The following is a 19281-nucleotide window of genomic DNA, read 5'->3' as shown; positions in this document are numbered from 1 at the left end:
CGCGCCGCCTCCGCCGTTCCCCGCCCCTTGGCCTCCGGGGCTGCCCTCGCTGCTGCCTGACCCCAAGGCGCGCAGCCTCGGCCTCGGCGACGCCCGCCGGGGGACGGCGACCGGCCAGCTCGGAGGCGGAGGCGCCCGCGGGCCCCAAGCGGGTCTGGAACCGGTAGGGGTGGGCGCGGGGCGGCGCGGCGCGGACAGGCGGCGCGGCGGGCAGCCCCGGCGGCCGCGGCGGGGTCCTGGCCGGGGAGGACAGGCTTGCGGCGGGCGGAACGGTGTCTCCTTCACTTCGCCCTCCAGCCGCGGCAGCTGCAGCCCGAGAGCCTGCGAGCCGAGCGGCCCGAGCTCCGAGCGGCGCGGCGGCCCCCTCCGGAGACCCCCAGGTAGCGCCGCGCCCGCGTCCCCGCCGCCGAGGGCCCGGGGGGCGGCGCCCGGCTGGAGGCCGCACTCGGGGTCGGCCGCGGGTCCCTAAGATGGCCGCGCCGCCCCGCGCCCCCGCGCCCTGCCCTTGGCCGGCCCCGCTGACCGCCCCTGTCCTTCCTCCCGCAGATCACCTCCTCCCGCGGCCTCGCCATGGCGGCCTACGGATCGGGCTGCAAGCGGCGTGAGTAGCGCGGGGCTCTGCGGGCCGAGGGCGGGGGCCGGGGCTGCCCCCGCCGCCGGGGGTCCTCCCGGGAGTCGTGCGGGCGCGCGTCCCCCCCGGCCTCCTCCCGCCGTGGCCCTGCTCGCACCCGGAGCCGGGGCTACTCACCCCGGGGCGCGGCCGTGCGCTCCGCGGGGCGCCGGGGAACCCGCGCCGCGGGGCGCAAGGTCACCGCGTGTGCGGGGACGGGCGTGGACGCGGCCGCGAGAATGAATGGGCCGCGGCCCGGCGCCCCGAGCGCCCCCGGCCGGCGCCGCCCCGGGCCTCGGCTTCCGACGTCTCCAGGGAGGCTTCCTTGACGTCGACAATTGAAGCATGGGCGCTCTCGCCGAGTTCCAAGACTCGGGTCCTGCGCCGAGAACCTGCCCCCTGTGCTCCCGAGGGTCGGCTTGGGCCCGAGGCGTCCGAGGGCAGCGGCCGGGGCGGCGGGAGCCCGGCGCGGGCCCCTCTCGGCGCTCTCTGGGTCCCGGCAGCCCCCCGCGGTGAGTGAGGGCCGCTGGCCCCGTGCCCGGCCGCGCGCCCCAGCCCCCTGGACCAGGAAGTGGCCTTTCCCGCGGGGCGCCCCGCAGCTGGGGGTCCCCCGTTAGGGAGGACCCCTGGGGGGGGACGGTGGAATACCGTCCGTGGAATACCGGGTGTGGAACCCCGAAAGGGAGGATAAGCGCTAGAACCCGTTTCCAGCCGCCCGGGCTGTAGCGAGGTGGGCCGCGGCGTGTTCGGTTTCGTTCCATTGGCTGGTTTGTTCGGGAGGCGCCCCCGGCCCTGCCCGGCTGCCCCCGAGTGGGAGGACGGTGGGAGGTCAGTGGGAGCACGGGAGCATCGGGAACATTAACGGGGACCTTTCTCTTCTAGAGATGTGTGTACCCCCCGCATACTGTGACCTTGGCAAAGCCGCCAGAGATATTTTCAACAAAGGATTTGGTAAGGACTTGAAACTTTTTTTCGGCTCAGAAGTGAAAAAAATGTGTCTTTGGAGTTGTATAGGAAAGTTAAGTCAGTCATTTCTTTAACTTTTCACGCTGAGCTAACTTTTGTATCCCCTTTATTTTCAATAAAACTTCTATTGTAAATAAAGCTTTGTGATAATGCCTTTTTTTTTTCTTTTTCAAATTACTGTTAAAGGATTCCACTATTTTGGTTTTTTGGTTTTCCTAGTCCTTGTGTGGCTAGAGTTACTATATTTTACTGTTCTGCTCTTGTGGTTAATGATTTCTAATGGCTTGAAGGCGTATTTAAGTGAATTTTATTTCTTGAAGATTTTGTTCCACACACCAGTATATGTCCTCTTTAGAGTTTCTAGAATATTCATCCACTTAAACTACTAAAAAGGGATAAATATGCCTTTGGGATAAGAGTTTAAAAGTGCCTGTTTTATAATAACCATTGGCTCTTCTGTGATATGAATTGATTTTTTTATTTTAATCGGTTAGATGTTTGAATGGTTTGAAAGCATTATTTTGGATGCTGACTGTACAGTAAAATACTCAGCAAAACGGCATAGAAAAGTTTTTCTTGGCAGTTTTTCTTTTTTTTTCCCACTTAAATATTGTTTCAAAACACAAAGGTTTCCCCCTCCCCATGTAAATATGTGCTGGTTGGTGGTATCCTTTCTCTGAATGTGACTTTTTTTAGAGAGAGAGACAGTGAATTAGTATGTATCTCTTACAAAAGAATCCCTTTTGCTCTCTTGAAGGTTTTGGGTTGGTGAAGCTGGATGTGAAAACAAAGTCCTGCAGTGGCGTGGTGAGTGTTAGTCCATTACGTTCTGCCAAGCCTTTCTGCCGCTGAACCAGGTCTGCCCACTTCATCTCAAAGAAGAGGCAGGCCGTAGTTGTAAGGAATTTGCATGTAACTTGATCTGTTTTTGACTTAGAATATGATTTCTGATTTTCTTGTGGTACACTGCTATGTTGCTGCAAACAAGGAACTCAGGAAAGACATCAGTTGTGTGGGACTTCCTTTTCTCTCAAAGGCGGAGAACTATGTGTTGTACACATTGTTGCAACTTTCTATGCCAATTACCCTCATTAAGGGCTCTAGTCATAAAAACTTTAACTCCTTATTTTAATGTACAGATAATTTATATAATGGTTGTATCCTTCCTGGGGGAAGATATTCAAGTGTATTTTGTGAATTTAGAGTACCCTGGTAGTGTATTTTGAAGGTGGGTACTTTTTTAAAAATTTTTTAAATTTTTTAATTTTTATTATTATTTTTTTTTGCTTTTGGGTCACACCTGGCGATGCACAGGGGTTACTCCTGGCTCTGCACTCAGGAATCACTCCTGGCAGTGCTCAGGGGACCATATGGGATGCTGGGAATCGAACCCGGGTCGACTGCGTGTAAGGCAAATGCCCTACCCGCTGTACTATCGCTCCAGCCCCAAAAGTGGGTACTTTTTTAGTGTTTGGGGGTTTCTAGTTTTCCTTAATATGTCTCGTTCAAGTAAAGTGAAATTTAATTTTGTGTAATTTTTTTTTCCTGCTCTTAAATCTTTTTTGTTGTCATTTTGCTATTTTGGGAACTGCTTTGTTTTGTGTAAGTTGAATATTGTTGGTTATTTTGATGAATTCTGCTATAGCTACATATCAGCATATGTAGTTAGTATTTTACTAAAATCAGTCATATTGTAGTTTCTGAATACTTGAATTTGTGGAATACATTAGCTGTATGCGCCATCTATTTCCTTAGATCTGAAAGAAGCCTTGAGTATTTGCTGTGTTGGGACGGACCCATGTAAGGTACAGGCTCCAGAGTAGAGACATGGTCTTCGTTGACTTGGCCAGGTTTCCTTACAATCACTTGAAACATTTGTACCTTGAAACATTTAATAAAGCAAAACCAAACATAACTTACTGTTTTTAAATAGCTTTCTGGCTAGGTGGAGAGTCACAATAAACTTAAAATTGGGCGATAGAAGTATATCAAGTATGGCTTGTTTGAGAAAGGAAAGGATTATTGTGGACAGAGTTAAGGGACATTTTATGAAATTAGGTTTAAGATGAATGTATAGGAGCTGGAGTAGATATAAAATCACATTTTTTATTTTATGTGTAAATTCATCTAGTATGGTTTTAATTTTGTAATATGTCCTTGATCACAAATATGTCCCAGTAATGCCTGGTTCTCTTTATTCACTTGATCTGCAGAGATGCCTAGACAAGCTCAGCACGATAACCTAAATGTCTGGTGGTAGAGTGAAGGTGTCATTGCTACCAGGGGTATCACATGGTCCCGTTCTGGTCCAAGTGATACTGGTTTTGTGTCTTGAGGCTTCCTTGACATGTATTTGGGCTGATGGATGGCAGTGGGTGGGGCCGTAAGAGTCACTAATCAGTGTCACTTGGGATTAAAATGAGCTGCTCATAGAAATTATCCATTCCAAATGTCTGCCAAAAGAACGTGCTTCCATGTATATCGTTTTAATAACGCTTTCCTTTTGTGCTGAGTACACAAAAATACGCAAAGGTTTCATAGTGTCAGTCCAGTTTAACCCTACAGAAGCTGTGTTGTTTTTATAAGTGAGGAAACAGACCTTGCTTCCAAAAGTTAAGTGTCTGCCTCAGTTTAATTCATTTAGTAAAAGCCAGAACTGGGCGCTAGGGCTCCTAATTTAAACCCAGTCTTCTTTCTTAACATAAACCAGTGCTTTTTAATAGGCATGGAATGCCAAGCCCAGACTTGAAATTCCTGCTAATGAAAGCATCTAATTTTAGGTTCTTGGATATAAGGTTGAAGGGATTCTGTCTGTTTTGCTACAGAGCTGCTACGAAGCTTTGGCTTATATTCTCATTTCAAAATTTTTTTTTTCTTTTTGGGTCACACCCAGCGATGCACAGGGGTTACTCCTGGCTTTGCACTCAGGAATTACTCCTGGTGGTACTCAGGGAACCATATGGGATGCTGAGAATCGAACCTGGGTCGGCCGCATGCAAGGCAAATGCCCTACCTGCTGTGCTATCATTCCAGCCCTAAAAATAAATTTTTTTAGTTACTTTTTTGGGGTGGGGAGGGTTTGGGTCACACCTGGCAGTGCTCGTGGTTACTCACCCAGGGATCACTCCTGGTGGTGATTGGGGGACCATCTGGGAGGCTGAGGATTGGACCTGTGTCATCTGCTTGCAAGGCAAGTGCCCTATCTGGTGTACTGTCACCTGGCACCACATTCGTATTTTTTAGAATGTCACATTCCTGGGCCAGAGAGATAGTATGGTGGGCAAGGTGCTTTCCTTGTACAAGGCTGACCCAGGTTTGACCTCTGAACACAGTACCACTGATGGGTATACAAACTGCCTCCCCCAAATTCAAAAACTTTAAAAAAAAAAAGAATTGAAAGATGTTTGGAAAGACAGGAAACCTCGTGAAGACTACAGATCAGAAAAATAATACTGGGATTAGCAAGTAATTTGTATGAATTTTGTTCATGGTATGAATTCTCATGGGTGCTGTCAAATTTCATGATTTTCAGGAGACACTAGGTTATAGATTATCAGTAGTTACAAATTCTGTTTATCAAAAGTAGGGTTTGTAATTTATCGACCTTCTCAGTGTTATGAATAGGTCAGATACAGTGCCAAACACGGTCACCCTCCCTTTGGGTCAGTCCTTGGGCCAGTGATGCAGTCACTAGGGCCACCCTCCAGCTATGGCAGTGACCTCAGGGCCTTGGGATGGTTGCTCTGTGCTTTACTCCTGAGCCCTTTCTCTGTCCTTCACCTTAACAGAAGTTCCTTGAAAGACCGCTTGTTGTTCACTTGAGAATTAAGAGTTTAACTTGTGATTGCTTGGAAATAAGTTGGCATTCAGTATTGTAGAGGTCAATTAGTCACTTTTATTATTTATACTCAGCAGAAGATGAGGGTTAATTGGGGCACTTGAAACTATTTACTGTCATAGTGGGGTTTTAAAAGTTCTTTGGTAAATTGTTGCATTCTGTTAGGGATATAAGAAAAATTCATGAAGTTTTTGTCTTACTAGGAATTCTCAACATCTGGTTCATCTAATACAGACACTGGTAAAGTAACTGGGACCTTGGAAACCAAATATAAATGGTGTGAGTATGGTCTGACCTTCACAGAAAAATGGAACACTGATAACACTCTGGGAACAGAAATTGCAATTGAAGACCAGGTAACATTTTGAAAATGTGCTTTTGTGTTGGTGGTTTTATTTTCATATTTCAAAAGGAAATAAAGCTAAATGCAAAAATTTTTTTCTTTCAAAATAGATTTGTCAAGGTTTGAAACTGACGTTTGATACCACTTTTTCACCAAACACGGGGTAAGCTAGCGCATTTTTTAACTGCTTAAATTTGGAAGTACTTATATTTGGGGGCAAGATGCACACTTAAATGTTCGCTAACACAACTTCACGACAAGGATCTTCCTTGTGAGCTTAAGCATATCAAGGTCTGCCACAGCCTCATCTAAAGCCCTTTTAGCCAGTGTACAGGCTCTGGGTTATTAGGAATAAAGTACCCTCATCCAGCGGGGGAGTGGGAAGGGGGTAATATTTGCTAGCTGATTCAGTGCCTTCTGACGGAATGGTTTCCTGCCTTTGGAGCAGGAGCACCACGACACTGTTACTGGCTTGCTGCCAGATACTTGCCTCTTTCTGTGCCCAGTTTGGGGATGAGCGTGTTTCTGAGAGGCCTTTGTGCCTGTGCCAGTTCTGCAGAGCAGTTTTCTTTGCTGGTGGCCATCCACTTACCCACGTGCTCTTGAGTTCTTAGTTGGTTGAACTTTTATTTGACTGCTGAGGATTGCCCTGCTACTGCTTTTAATCCAGTGCCTCTGCAGTCTCTGTGGCCCGAGAGATGTCTCAGTGGGCTGAGCACATGTGCTTCAGGAGACCCAGGTGTGATGTGTGACACACAGGATCCCCAAAGAGCCCTAAAGCCAAACAAGATGTTTTAGATTTTCTTTGCAGAAGTTATATAGGTAAATCTTTCCCACTGGCATCAATTTTAAGTCAATTTGTTCTTTTTCCAGAAAGAAAAGTGGTAAAATCAAGTCTTCTTACAAGAGGGAGTGTATAAACCTTGGTTGTGATATCGATTTTGATTTTGCTGGGCCTGCAATCCACGGTTCAGCTGTCTTTGGCTATGAGGGCTGGCTCGCTGGGTACCAGATGACCTTTGACAGTGCCAAGTCAAAGCTGACGAGGAATAACTTTGCAGTGGGCTACAGGACCGGGGACTTCCAGCTACATACTAATGTGTGAGTATTTTGTAGGTCTTACATGTGTATGACCTTGGGTGGTTATCTCATCATATCTTATTGGAATCTGTTACCTTATCCTTCTCCAGAGTCACTGTGTTTGGGGGGAGTTGTTGAAGGGTACAGTGGAATGACCCAGGATGGCGGTAGTAGCCAGTTGGGGCCCCTCTTGTCTCTTTGTTTACTTAATTTAAGTTTCTTTCCAGGTAGGTGCTGATCATTTTTTTTTTTTCCCTGAAAATGGGCAGTAAGACAAAAAGTTTGGGGACTCGTGATTTAGGTATAATGAGGATTTCTTTGGGAGGTTCGGTGTGTGGGTGGCTCTCTAGCTGTTGTGAGGCTGGCCAGAGCTCTCCCTGGCATTATGGTTTGGGAATGATGGAGGGCCCAGGCATGGCAGGCCAGCTCACTGGCTCTGAGCTAGCTGCCCAGCTCCTAATGCATGTCTTGACATAAGAGATCATCATCCAGGCTAAGAGATGGTGCATGAGGTAAGATGCTTGCTGCTTGCACATGGGAGACCTAGTTTCAGTCTCCGAGCACTGCTGGGTGTGGCCCCCACATCTCCTCTTCCTCCTTGAGTATTTCCAGGGTGGCCCTCGTGAATAATGGTAAAGAGCCAGAGGGCTCGGATGGTGGGGGAGGCTCAGCCTTGCAGGAGCCGGGCCTGCGTCATCCCTGGCACCACATACAGTTGTCTGAACCCTGCCCAGAATAAGCCCTGAGCGCTGCCGGGTATGGCTCAGAAGCGAATAAAGAGAAACTATTAAAAATGGTAGTCTTACATCTGGGCCCGGTCACTTCTTCGTTTCACGTGAGGTTTAATGCTTTGGGTTTTAGAAGATGCTGAGATAATTGCCAAAATCCTGCTGGTGTGTTCACTTAGTTGCGTGAGGTCCTGATTTGACGGGACTGCCATCTAGCCTGGCATCTTACCTGATCCAAGCGGGATACATGCATGGTGGTATATACATATATGTGCGCGTGTAGTTCTGTAATGAAAATGTCTGTGAGATAATGGAAGTATAAAGAAGGAAGCCAGATTTTCCCATAGTCCTACTCCCTTTATTGTTTTTGTCTTGGGGCCACACCTGGGGCTTACTCCTGGCTCTGCACAGAGCTCACTCCGGGTGGGTTCTGGGACCATAACGGAAGCCTGGGACGGAAACTGGGTTGGCTGTGTCAAGGCAGGCGCCCATCCTGCTCTGCTATCCCTGCTCCCTTTATGCTTGTATGTACATACATACACAGTCACGGTAATGGGTTTGTTTCTTTTTCTATATGTGTATAAATATCAGTCATGCCCAGAAGACTGTTACTGACCCCCTTTCCGTAATGCACTTTCCCCCATAGCACTGTATAATCTCCTGCATGATGTTAGTGACACTATGGCAATCCCAGTGGATGGATATGCCATAATATATTTGTTTTTGGACATCAGCTCAGAAAACCTTTAAAACTTTGGTGTTAAGTGAATGAAACTGGTAACCCGTGTTAACAATGGCTCTATTTAAGTATAGTGCTACAGAATTAGCTTAGTGTTATTATTGATAAAATCTTTTGTAGCAATGATGGGACAGAATTTGGAGGATCGATCTATCAGAAAGTCTGTGAAGATCTTGACACCTCAGTAAACCTTGCTTGGACCTCAGGTACCAACTGCACTCGCTTCGGCATTGCAGCTAAATACCAGTTGGATCCCACTGCTTCCATTTCTGTGAGTATATGCTACAAGCCTCAGAGTTGGGAGAGTCGGTCTTCGGGTAGAGTCTAAACTAGGGTTCACAGGGACTGGGCCTGGAATTTGGAATGCGACTTTTATGGTGGAGATAGTGTTAGACTTTAACGAACGCCTGGCCTCAGGAGCTCCTGGCACATATCAAAGTCTAAGAAATCAGGATCTCATTTCAGGAATGCCAGTGTTTGGGGCCCTAGACAGTTCTCATCTATGTCAGAGTTGGAGTATCTTATTTATTCGACTTGTCTTTTATGGCTTCAGAATATCTTCAGGTTTGATCTGGTTGTCAGTGGTACATGTATGGTTTTACAGGTGAAGAAACGGAAGCTTAGAGAGGGAAAGGAGCCCTACGGGGAGGAGAGGCAGAGTGGGAGGAAGGCAAAGTAGAGCCAGTACTCCGTGGATGGCTTGCGAGTCTCCCTGCAGGGCTGTCTGCCTGAGACCAGCTGTTTACACACACCAAGAGTCTACCTTCCCTTTTCCCTGTTCTGGGTGAGCGGGGTCCAGTTGCCACTAACCCTTGGCCTCAGCTCCTGCTTTCTCATGTGGAGGGTCCTTGGGAGCTCCTTGGTAGGAGTCTTGGTAGGAGGAGGAAGTACAGTGCCCGGGTGTGGAGGGGCCCCGGAGAGCCGAAGCTCTTCGTGTTGCAGTTATTTGGGGCGGTGAGACTGCCCTTACTGTAATGTTGTGGGCAAGAAAGAAAGTCAGGCCTTCCATGAGAATTGTTTCTGTTCGTATTCCCGAGGACTGCAGTTAAGTTCTAGCTGCTTTGCTGTGTTATCGCAGCTGTCCTAGAGTAGGGAGAGTAAGCAGCGTTCCAAATGCCTCTCACTGGCAAAACCGCAGTCCTTGTATTTTCCCCTTCTTTGTTTCTAACCTTGAGTTAAAGCCTCAGGCTGCACATGGCCCTCAAATCTCTGGGCTTGTTTTCCTAATCAGGGTCAGAGGTGCAGTTCTGAGAGTCTAAATGGGAAGGAAGCAGTTTGCAGCATGCATGTCTTTGAGTGTCTCCTGGGAATTGGTTTGGAAATGTTTCTTGCGTTTCCTACCCGAAGAGTTGACCCTAATGGAGTCTCTCCCATCATAGCCTGATTCCTTCTCTAAAATGATATGTCCTCATATCTGATTGTCTGGGGCTCTTTATTAGTTAGGGACAAACAGGATGGTCACAGTGGGCCATTTCTTCCTTAGACACTTTTCTTGACATGGTTATTGGGTTCATGGAGACTTGGCAGTATAATTAAGTGAACAAAAGTGACATGTGAATTCTTTCTTTGGATTGAGGTCTTTTGGTGTTACACTAATTTTGTGAGTATAGACATCAAATCTTACCTAAATTTGTTTTCACCCCAGACGTAGTTGCTCACCTTTTTTTTCCCTTTTGAGTAAAATAGTTAGACTCTAGAGAAATGTAAGCGCGAGAGTACACTACAGTCTGTGGTGTGGGCGGCTGCCACTCCCTCAGACTAGCACAGTCAGAGCGGGCATGGCTCTGCCCTGGGGCCAGCTTCTCCTTCAGACACAGGCCCTGCTGTGGCTCCGTGGGAGTGGAAGCAACTTTCCTTACCATGTTTTGCTCTTCTGTGTTCGTCTAGCTTTTGAAACTGAGTAAATGAAAAAATTGTGGAGGCTGTGGGAGATCCGAGTAGGTCAATGATGCCGTCTCCTCAGTCTGGTTACGGACAGCCAAGCCCAGGGCATTAGAAGTGTCAGGATGTGAAATGGACTTTTTTCTTGTTGGAGTTTAATATTGGTGTTTTGATTCTTTGGGAAACCCTTAAAGCTTTTTCTTCTGTTGGCATTTCTTCTAGGCAAAAGTCAACAACTCTAGTTTAATCGGAGTGGGCTACACGCAGACTCTGAGGCCTGGTGAGTATTCCTGGTAAAAGTAGGCTTAATTCTGGTGTGTTTCAAATTTTGCTGTCATTTCTGAGCTTATTTTGCAAACTTTCCAGGGTTAAAGAATTGACAGGAGGGGCTGGGGGCAGGAGCGATAATACTGAGCTATAGAGCATCTTGCATGCGGCCACTGCCAGCAGTAATTCTGAGGGACGACCGGATGTAATGCCTGAGAACTTGCCAGTATGACCCAAAAAGACAAAAACAAACAAAAAAACCCACAACAAACCAACAGCTGACAAGGGGCCAGAGAGATGAATAGGGGCTAAGGCTAGTCTAGCCTTCAGCCAGCCTCATTTAGATTCCTGGCTCTACACAGACCCCCACATACACTGGATTGGTCTGAGCAGAATCCGGGATTGGCACTGGGTGGGGTGGCGGAATCCCCGGGAGGTTCTCGCCCTTCCCCAGTGCTGCTGGGGCGGCCCTGGAAGCCATGGGCAGGAATACAATGGCCATATTTACCTTTTGCTGCAGTGTATTGTTCCTTTTCCTGCTTGGTTATTTGACTTCCCCTCATTTGAAACTTCTCTAAATCCTTATCTTTTGTCTCTAAATAGGGTTATTTTCTTATCTGTGTAACCGTGAAACTGTTAGTACAACTGAGAAAGTTAACAATGATTTGGGGCTGGTGACTTAGTACAGTGGGTTAGAAGCTTGCCTTGCACATAGACACGGTTGGATCCTTAGCATTTCATATGGGCCCCCAAGCACCGCCTGGAGTAATTACCAGGGCAGAGATCCCTGGACTTAAACACTGACAGGCATGATGGGGTGTGGTCCAAAAACAAAACTGAAAAAACCCAAAACCCAAACGACAAAAAAAATACAGTTGATTCTGTATTATTAAACACCCATTTTCTACTTACTTTCCTTGCTGTTTTGCTTTGGTTTTTTTTGGGGGGGCCACACCTGGCTATGCCTGAGACTTATTTCTGGTTCTGTGCTCAGGGATCACTCCTGGCCTGGCAGTGCTCAGGGAGCCTAAGGGGTGCTAAGGTCAGATCTGGGTCAGCTGCATGCAGGGCTAGCACCTTATCCACTGTTTCTTATACCTGAAACTTCATACAGAAAATATTTTTCTACTGATGCAGTTGTTCAGTCTTGACTTCTGTTTATAATACAGTATTTTGACCCTCCGCCCCTCTCAGAGAGCCTGGCAAGCTACCGAGAGTATCCCGCCTGCATGGCAGAGCCTGGCAAGCTACCCGTGTCGTATTTGATATGCCAAAAACAGTAACAACAAGTCTGACAATGGAGACGTTACTGGTGCTCGTTCGAGTAAATCGATGAGCAACGGGATGACAGTGATACAGTGATTTTGACCCTAGTATTTTCAGCTCAGTCTCCGTGTACATGAGCTAGTTACCTGAGAAAACTCTTGTAAAATTCAAATTTCAGCACTCGAGATAGCACAGGGGTGAAGGCACTACTTGTATTACCTGTGGGCAACCTAGATTTGATCCTAGTCCTTTGAGCACTGCCAAAAGTGATTTCCTGGGCACAGAACCAGGAATCATCTTCAAGCACTACAGGGTATAAACCCTCTTCCCAAAATGCAAATTCCAATTTAGTGTAGTGGTTGTAGGGTACAGTGTTCTGACAAGCTTACAGGTGGTTTGGGGGCCACACCCAGTGGTACTCAGTTCTCACTCCTGGCACTTGATCAACTGTATATGGTACTGGGGATCGAACCCAAGTCAGCCAGGTCAGCCATTTGTAAGGCCAGTGCCTCACCCACTGTCTGTCCCTGGGTCCCTGACAGCTTTTATGTGAATAGCAAAGTTCTGAAGCACTTAAAAGCTTTCTTTTTTTAAACTATACAGACTTTCTCCATAGATATATTTTAGGCACAGCATTTCTCAGGGCTTACTCCTGGGCTGCTGTGCTCTGGGGTCAGGCCTGGTCAGTAGTGTTCAAGGCTGCTGACCATAAACCTTAACTCTTATACTGTCTCTGGCCCTCATTTATTATTTTTTAAGCTTTCCTTTTTGTGGAGATACGGGGTGGGGCTTTTTTGGTTTGGGGCCATACCTGGCAAGCTTACTTCTGGCTGTGAGCTCAGTGGGACCATATGCTGTGCTGGGAATTGAATCGTGTCCGTTACTTGAAGAGGTTGGTACCATAGCCCCTCATATATATATATATATATATATATATATATATATATATATATATATATATATATATATATATATATATATATATATATGTTCTTCCCCACATCACCACTGATAGCGCAGTTGTGTTTTCTTCGTGTCTGTGTACACTAGCTCTTTTTTTCTCCAGGTGCTTCAATGAATTTTTTGTGGGGGGTCACACCCTGTGGTGGTAGGGCTGGGGTAGCACTGTGATCAGGGATCATTCCTGGTGGGGCTCGGGGACTCTGGTGCTCGGGATTGAAACTGGGTCTATCTCCTGCAAGGCAAGTCCCCTCCCCACTGTTCTTTCTCCAGCTATGAACTTGGTTTTAGTTGCTGGCCCACACCTGGCAGTGCTTGAGGATTTTCTTGGTGGTATTAGGGGATACCATATACTGCTGGGTTCCAAACTCAGCTCTGGCACGTGCAGGCCCGGAGTATGCACTCTGGAGAGCCCTTTGTGACATCTGACTATAGCATTTTGTTAGTATTTTGGGGCCACAGCCCACAATGCTCAGGCCATACTCCTGACTTTGCACCCAGGAGTCACTCATGCCGGTGCTCGGGGAACCCTGTGGGCTGGCGGGGTTGAACCAGGTTGGAGGCATGCTTGGTATGTGCCTTGCTATTACCTCTCTGGCCCCTGGCCTTAGCTTTTAAATCGATGTTTTGCATACATGCAATACATTAACTCTAGCATGCAGAGGGCGACTTTTCTTTTTAACATAGTACCGTTATCACAGCTAAGACAGTTAACATTGTGCCTGGTAGAGTTTATATTCGGCATTTGCTGCTGGTCCCTTTATTGGAGTTTTCTGTTTCTTAGAGCTCATTACCATTGTCTTTCTAGACTCAGTCTGGGTAGCACACTGAATATTACACTGTATTTCATAGAAAACTTGGAACTGTATTGATGTTTTTCTGCTGGATCTTGCTGCTGTAATGGAATACTTCCTGGGCTTTGGGCACTCCGTGGTGGTGTGGCCAACAGCGTGGGTCCCTTGCCGGCCTGAGCAAGAGTCTGGCTCTGGGCTGACGAGGCGGGGTGGCACCTCACGCTGTCTGCTTCTGTTCGCAGGTGTGAAGCTCACACTGTCGGCGCTGGTGGATGGGAAAAGCGTCAACGCTGGGGGGCACAAGCTTGGGCTGGCCCTGGAGTTGGAGGCTTAACCCAGCTGGAAGGAACCTCTGGGAAAGGGCGTCAGATTCGGCCTTAATATATTTCCAGTGCGACCAGCAGGGTTCTCTATTCCCCCTCCCCCCCAAGAAGGTGATCAAAACAAAAAATGATCTAAATCTAAACAAGAACTGTATTTTAAATATTTAGACAGTCACTCGTTAGCTGGTTTCTAGTTGAATTGGTTATCTGCCTAGTTACCAATGCTGCGCCATGCAGTCACCTATACATTATTTAAATGTATTTAACTGTTAAATGAGCTACCCACCAATAATGAAATAGACCTTTATGAAAACTGTGCAATTGTGTGCATGTTTGTTTTTATGTTCCTTTTAACATTGAATGTTGCCATTGAATGAGATGGATCAATGAGACGGATCAGTGGATGTTTTAAGATGAGGGTTTTTTTTTCCCTTTTTGGTTAAATTCAGCTATCATTAGAACTACTTTGGTATCCCCAAACATTACAAATTATGAATAAAACAAGTATATATAATTAATGACTCCAAGTATTTGCAGAATGAAGACTTTGCCAGCTAGGGTCAAGCTCTCTGGTATATGGTTAAAACCTTATTTTTCCAGTGAGCATTTTGCTCCTAACCTACACCTGTGCCATAGACTTCTTTGTGTCCCTAGAGTAACTCCATGAGGTTTTTTTAGTTTACAATAAAATAAGAGGATATATGCCTTACATCTTCAGTTTGTAAGTTTGTGTAAAATTACCTTGGCTCATTGTTAACCATAAGTGTTGCAGAATAAATGAAGAGAAAAAAATGAGGGGTCAGTGCTAAAGTTAACACCCCCACGATAACCCACTGCACGCTCCTGCCCAGCACTGGGCTAGCCCTGGAAGGGGGCTGGGACCAGCAGGAGTGCCGTCTGGACTGCAGTGCATACAAAGAGGTGATTCTTACGGCTAAAGTAGGAAAGTGTTTTTGGATGGGGAGGAGCTTGAAGGGTATCAGAGGTTAGAGATGTGGGGAGAATGTTGAAACAAATCATACTCATCTGAAATAGTTTGAACCTTAGCAAGCACAGACCAGGGCCACCTCCTCAAAATGGTTCTTGCTGCAAGTGTCCAAAAGAATCTGCGGAGAGTTGAGAAGCCCATGCAAGATGCCCACGATGGTGGCGTCGCAGAAAGACCTCTCCGGACCCGCTCTAAGGCTGGAATGAAATCACCTGTGAGAGTCAGATGTCTGGTGGGAGCAGTGCCAGAAGACTGGAATGTGAGCCAGTTTGTTTGAATTAGAGGTGCTGTTGTTAGATAAGAGAAGTAGGGATGAGGCCAGAGAGATGTTGCGGGGGTTCAGGTGCTGTGCTTTGCATAGGGCCAACTGCAGTTCATCCTGGCACTGTGCATGACCCCCTGAGCACCAGCAGGAGGGACCCTTGAGTGCAGAGCCAGGAAGAAGTGCTGAGTGCAGCTGACTGTTACCCCAAAAGCAAAGGGTTTCGAGCAGGCCGTCTGTAAGCTTGGTGTGAAAGTACCTCTTCACTGATATGAAGAGGTGGGACTGGCAAGCAGCTTTCAGACCTCTAGTGGTGCAGTGCTGAGGGATGGACCTCAAGGCTTTAGAACCCAGCGTCTTAAACGGGGTCAATATGGGAAAACTGGGCAGGAGTGAAAGGTTTCAGAACACTACCAGAAAGGAATGAGAGTCAACCCCGTGGTGAATCTGAGGTGTTTCTGGAAGCATCCCTGATGTAGTTTTCAGCTAAAGGGGTGGAAAATGTCAGGAGTGGAGCACCTGAAGTTTCCTCGTGGCCTGCTGACCTTCAGTGACCGGGGGCCTTCCCTCATGCTGCGCCCTGGATGGGCTTTGGACAGTGTCGTAGATGAGGTCTGAAAGTTAGCAATTTGTCAAGGATTACTAATGGTGCCAGATGCCTATGCCTTCTAATGGACGTCCTTGGGTGGGTGAGGGTAAGTCTGCACCTTGGACCCTGGGCATTATCTGAGTGTAGCACCTGGGCTGAGGGGTTATGAAAGTGCCATGCAGCTCAGACAGCTGCTGCTCCCGGTCACTGCCCAGCCCTACCCAGGGAGTGGCAACACCAGCTGTGATCCAAGCGAGGACCTGTCAGCCTGTGGCAATTCAGTGGGAAGAGCCAGGTGTAAACCTGAGCTCTGAAGGAGGAAGCACTCAGGCCTGTGATGTCAGTGCTGAAAGCCTGACTTACCCGAGTCTGCTCTGGGAGGTTTGTTCAAAATTGTCTCAGCCAGAGAGAGCTGGGTAAGACACTTGTTTTGGGAGGATTTGTTAAAAACTGCTGGGCATTTGTCTCGGCACGTGGCCAACTCGGGTTCGATCCCTGGCATCCCATACTAACCGCCAAGCACCACAAGGAATGATTCCTGAGTGCAGAGCCAGGAGTAACTCCTGAACATCACAGAGGTATGACCCAAAAAAGCAAAACCAAAATAACAAAAAAGAACCACCCCCTAAATTATTGCTCTCTTAGCCAGAGAGCACAGGGACAAGGGCCTGTTTGCTTTGCATGCAGCTCCTCAGGCACTGCTGGCTCGGACCCGGGACACAGTGACTGCTGTCCTCCACCCGTCTGGAGGGCAGTCAGCTTCACACTGGACTCTCCTGCATGACTTCAAGGCAGTGGGAGGCATGCTGACTAATCTTCAGGTCCCCAAGTCTCAGCCAAGTGGCCTGAGGATGTCCACTGGGGCTGAGCTGAGGGTACTGTAAATGGCCTCAGAACTGGTGTCACCTACCAAAGTACTGGCCTTGCAGTTGTCCCATTGCAGGCAGGGCCTTAGTCCTGCCCGACCAGCTCTCTGGGAGCCTTGAGAAACTTGGTTCCTCTGCTTCCAGCCCACCGGGTCCTGTGGCGGCCAACTGCGGAGTGAAGGCTCTGCCGGATTGCATGTGGTCTTGCCAAAAAAATTTTGGTCTCTGACACCGTGTCTGGCCCAAACCCGGGTGGCCTCTGCAATGACCACCAGCTGCGCCCCCCCCCCCATAAATGCACACACGGGGGCCAGAAGATGGGGTCCCAGCCCCCACTTTATTATGGATTGTAAAGTCAGGGTTCACCCGGGGCTCGCAGGTCCCCTTCCCAGGCTGCTAGATCTTGAAGGCCAGGGTAAGGCCGTCGCCCAGGGGTAGCAGGCTGATGTGGACCCTGGCGTCCCTCAGGATGCGCTCGTTCAGGCTGCGCACCACCTCCACAGCGGCGTCCCGGGGCTGCGGGTGGAGCACCTCCCCGCGCCACAGCACCTGCGGGTGGGGAGACGGGATCACGGTCAGCACCTGCCCTGGGCACAGCACCTGCGGGCGGCCGGGCAGCAGGGGCGCGGTCAGCACCTGCCTTGGCCACAACACCTGCGGGCGGCCAGGCGGGCATCGGGGTCGCGGTTAGCACCTGCCCTGGCCACAGCACCTGCGGGCGGCCGGGCAGCAGGGGCGCGGTCAGCACCTGCCCTGGCCACAGCACCTGCGGGCGGCCGGGCAGCAGGGGCGCGGGGAGGGGCCCCGCCGGCCACTCCACTCACGCTGGGCACGGCGAGCACGCCGCCGGGGCGCAGCAGCTGCAGGCACCGCTCGTAGTAGGCAGCGCAATTCTCCTTGTCCGCGTCCACCACGGCCACGTCGAAGGTGCCGGCCTCGCCCGCGGCCAAGAGCTCATCTGAAAGGGGAGGTGGGGAGACGCGGCTGAGCCCGGGCCCGGCGCTGGTCACTCGTTCGTGCCCAGCGCGGCCCGGCCCGGCGCTCACCCAGGGTCTGCAAGGCAGGCTGCACGCGCAGGTCGATCTTGTGCTCCTCCTCGGCCTGCAAGGGGGGGAGGGGGGCGGGCAGACGGGCGTCGGGGCGGGCACTGACCGTGCTGCGGGGGGCGGGCCCGGGACCCGGCGGTCTGGGACAACCCACCTGTCGCCACAGGGGCCGGCCCAGCTCCGGGAGCCCCGCGTCCACTTCGCAGGTGACCACGCGCCCGGTCGGGGGCAGCGCCAGGGCCAGCGCCAGGGCTGAGTAGCCGGTGAAGGTGCCTGGGGACAGGGACGCGGGCGGGCTGAGTCCGGGGCGGGGGCCGGCGGGGCTGCCCTGTCCCCCGTGCGGCCGGCCAGTGCCTACCCAGGTCCAGCGCCTTCTCGGCCTTGATGAGCCGCGCCAGGTTGGCCAGCAGCTGGGCCTGCTCGCAGGTCAGCATGGAAGCCCCCTGCGGCTGCTCCAGGGTCAGCTGCGGAGAGGCGGCAGGGTCGCGGCGGGGCGTGGCCGGGGCCGCCCCCCGCGCTCGCCCTCGCCCCGCAAGCCCAGCGGGGGCCCCCGCCCCGCCCAAGGTGACCCGCGGGGCCGCCGCTGACCGTCCGCAGGCTCCGCAGCGCCGGGTGCTCGCGCAGGGAGCGGCTCCGCAGGTACTGCCACAGGGGGCTGTCCTCGGGGGGCAGCAGGCTCCGCTCTCGCCGGCCCGGCCAGCGGGGGCACAGGCGCCCTGCGGGGCAGGGGGTCTCAGCCGTCGGGGCGGCGGGCGCGGTCCCCCCTGCCCCCGCGGGGGCCTGTGTGGACGGCGCCGCGGCCCGGGCCCTGCTCACCTAGGAGGAAGCCGGTGGCGAAGGCGGCGCCCAGCGCGGCCGTGCCCAGGGCCAGCGCGGCGGGCACGGAGATCCTGGGCAGGGGCTGGGGCATGGCCCGGGCGGCAGGCGGCAGCCGGCGGGGAACTTCCTCCGCGGCTCCGGGCCGCGCACATGGCCCCGTGCTCCCCGCAGGCTCCTCCCCGCGCGGCCCGCGGTGCTGCGGCCTCGGGCGCCATCTGGTGGCCGCGGGTGCGGACCGCAAGGCCCGCCGCAGAGGGGCGCTCGCCATCTGGTGGCCGCACGCGGAACTGCGCCCCGAGGCGGCCGCTCGGCCTCTGGGCCCCGCGGCTCCTTCCTCCCCGCGCCCCCGCGGTCGGGTGACTGTGAGGGTCACCGGGGGAAACGGGGGACTCCTGGCGGGGAGGGCGTCTGCATCCCAGAGGGGGCCCGAGCATTGCCAGGAGGGAGCCCTGACCACCCCAGGTGTGGCCCCCAAACGCGCCTCCTCCTGCGAGTGGCTCCTGAGCGCACGCACCACCCGGGATGGTCTGGCCGGGCTGGACCCGCCGAGCCACAAGGTGCGTAGAATGTGCTAGAAGGACCGCTCCATTCCTTCTCCTTACTCCCGTCCAACTGGAGGGGTCGGGGCTCCCTAGCCCCTGTCCTGGCCCACGCTGTCCGTAAGGGCGGCTGACTCAGCGCTGGGCGCAGGCGGGGCCGGCGGTCAGAGGGGGTGTTGGGGGTTAGCCCCGACCGGCCAGTCAGCTGCAGCCCGGCCCCCCTGCAGGCCAGGTGCCGTGGACCCACGGGGCCGTTCTGCTCTACGGGACCCTGCACCCCAGGCCCCTCCTGCCCGCGGGAGTCCCCTTCAGCGCCGCCTACCCGAGTGCTCTTGGAACAGTGCCCCGGAGCCTGCGTGTCGGACACTTGGTTCCCG

The 19281-nt window shown here is 51.4% G+C and overlaps 2 protein-coding genes across 2 annotated transcripts; one reads left to right on the top strand and one right to left on the bottom strand.

Moving 5' to 3' along the window:
- The first annotated feature begins 221 nt into the window (after positions 1-221).
- On the top strand, positions 222-13944 carry VDAC2 (voltage dependent anion channel 2). Its single transcript, XM_055131937.1, has 10 exons — positions 222-380; positions 547-601; positions 1493-1561; positions 2334-2383; positions 5618-5770; positions 5868-5920; positions 6631-6858; positions 8425-8575; positions 10408-10465; positions 13715-13944. Exons 2-10 carry the CDS (start codon positions 571-573, stop codon positions 13804-13806), a joined length of 885 nt encoding a protein of 294 aa, XP_054987912.1. The 5' UTR covers positions 222-380; positions 547-570; the 3' UTR covers positions 13807-13944.
- Positions 13945-16810: 2866 nt separating this feature from the next.
- Positions 16811-18574, bottom strand: COMTD1 (catechol-O-methyltransferase domain containing 1). Its single transcript, XM_004615445.2, has 7 exons — positions 18363-18574; positions 18135-18262; positions 17905-18010; positions 17701-17819; positions 17547-17601; positions 17325-17458; positions 16811-17049 (listed from the first exon to the last, which is right to left on the bottom strand). The coding sequence occupies exons 1-7, from the start codon at positions 18454-18456 to the stop codon at positions 16897-16899; spliced, it is 789 nt and encodes a 262-aa protein (XP_004615502.1). The 5' UTR covers positions 18457-18574; the 3' UTR covers positions 16811-16896.
- Positions 18575-19281: the final 707 nt, after the last annotated feature.

This window comes from Sorex araneus, chromosome 3 (genome assembly GCF_027595985.1).
Source record: "Sorex araneus isolate mSorAra2 chromosome 3, mSorAra2.pri, whole genome shotgun sequence".
NCBI lineage: Eukaryota > Metazoa > Chordata > Mammalia > Eulipotyphla > Soricidae > Sorex > Sorex araneus.
The sequence above is the reverse complement of the archived record's forward strand: the minus strand, read 5'-3'. Positions and strand labels throughout refer to the sequence as shown.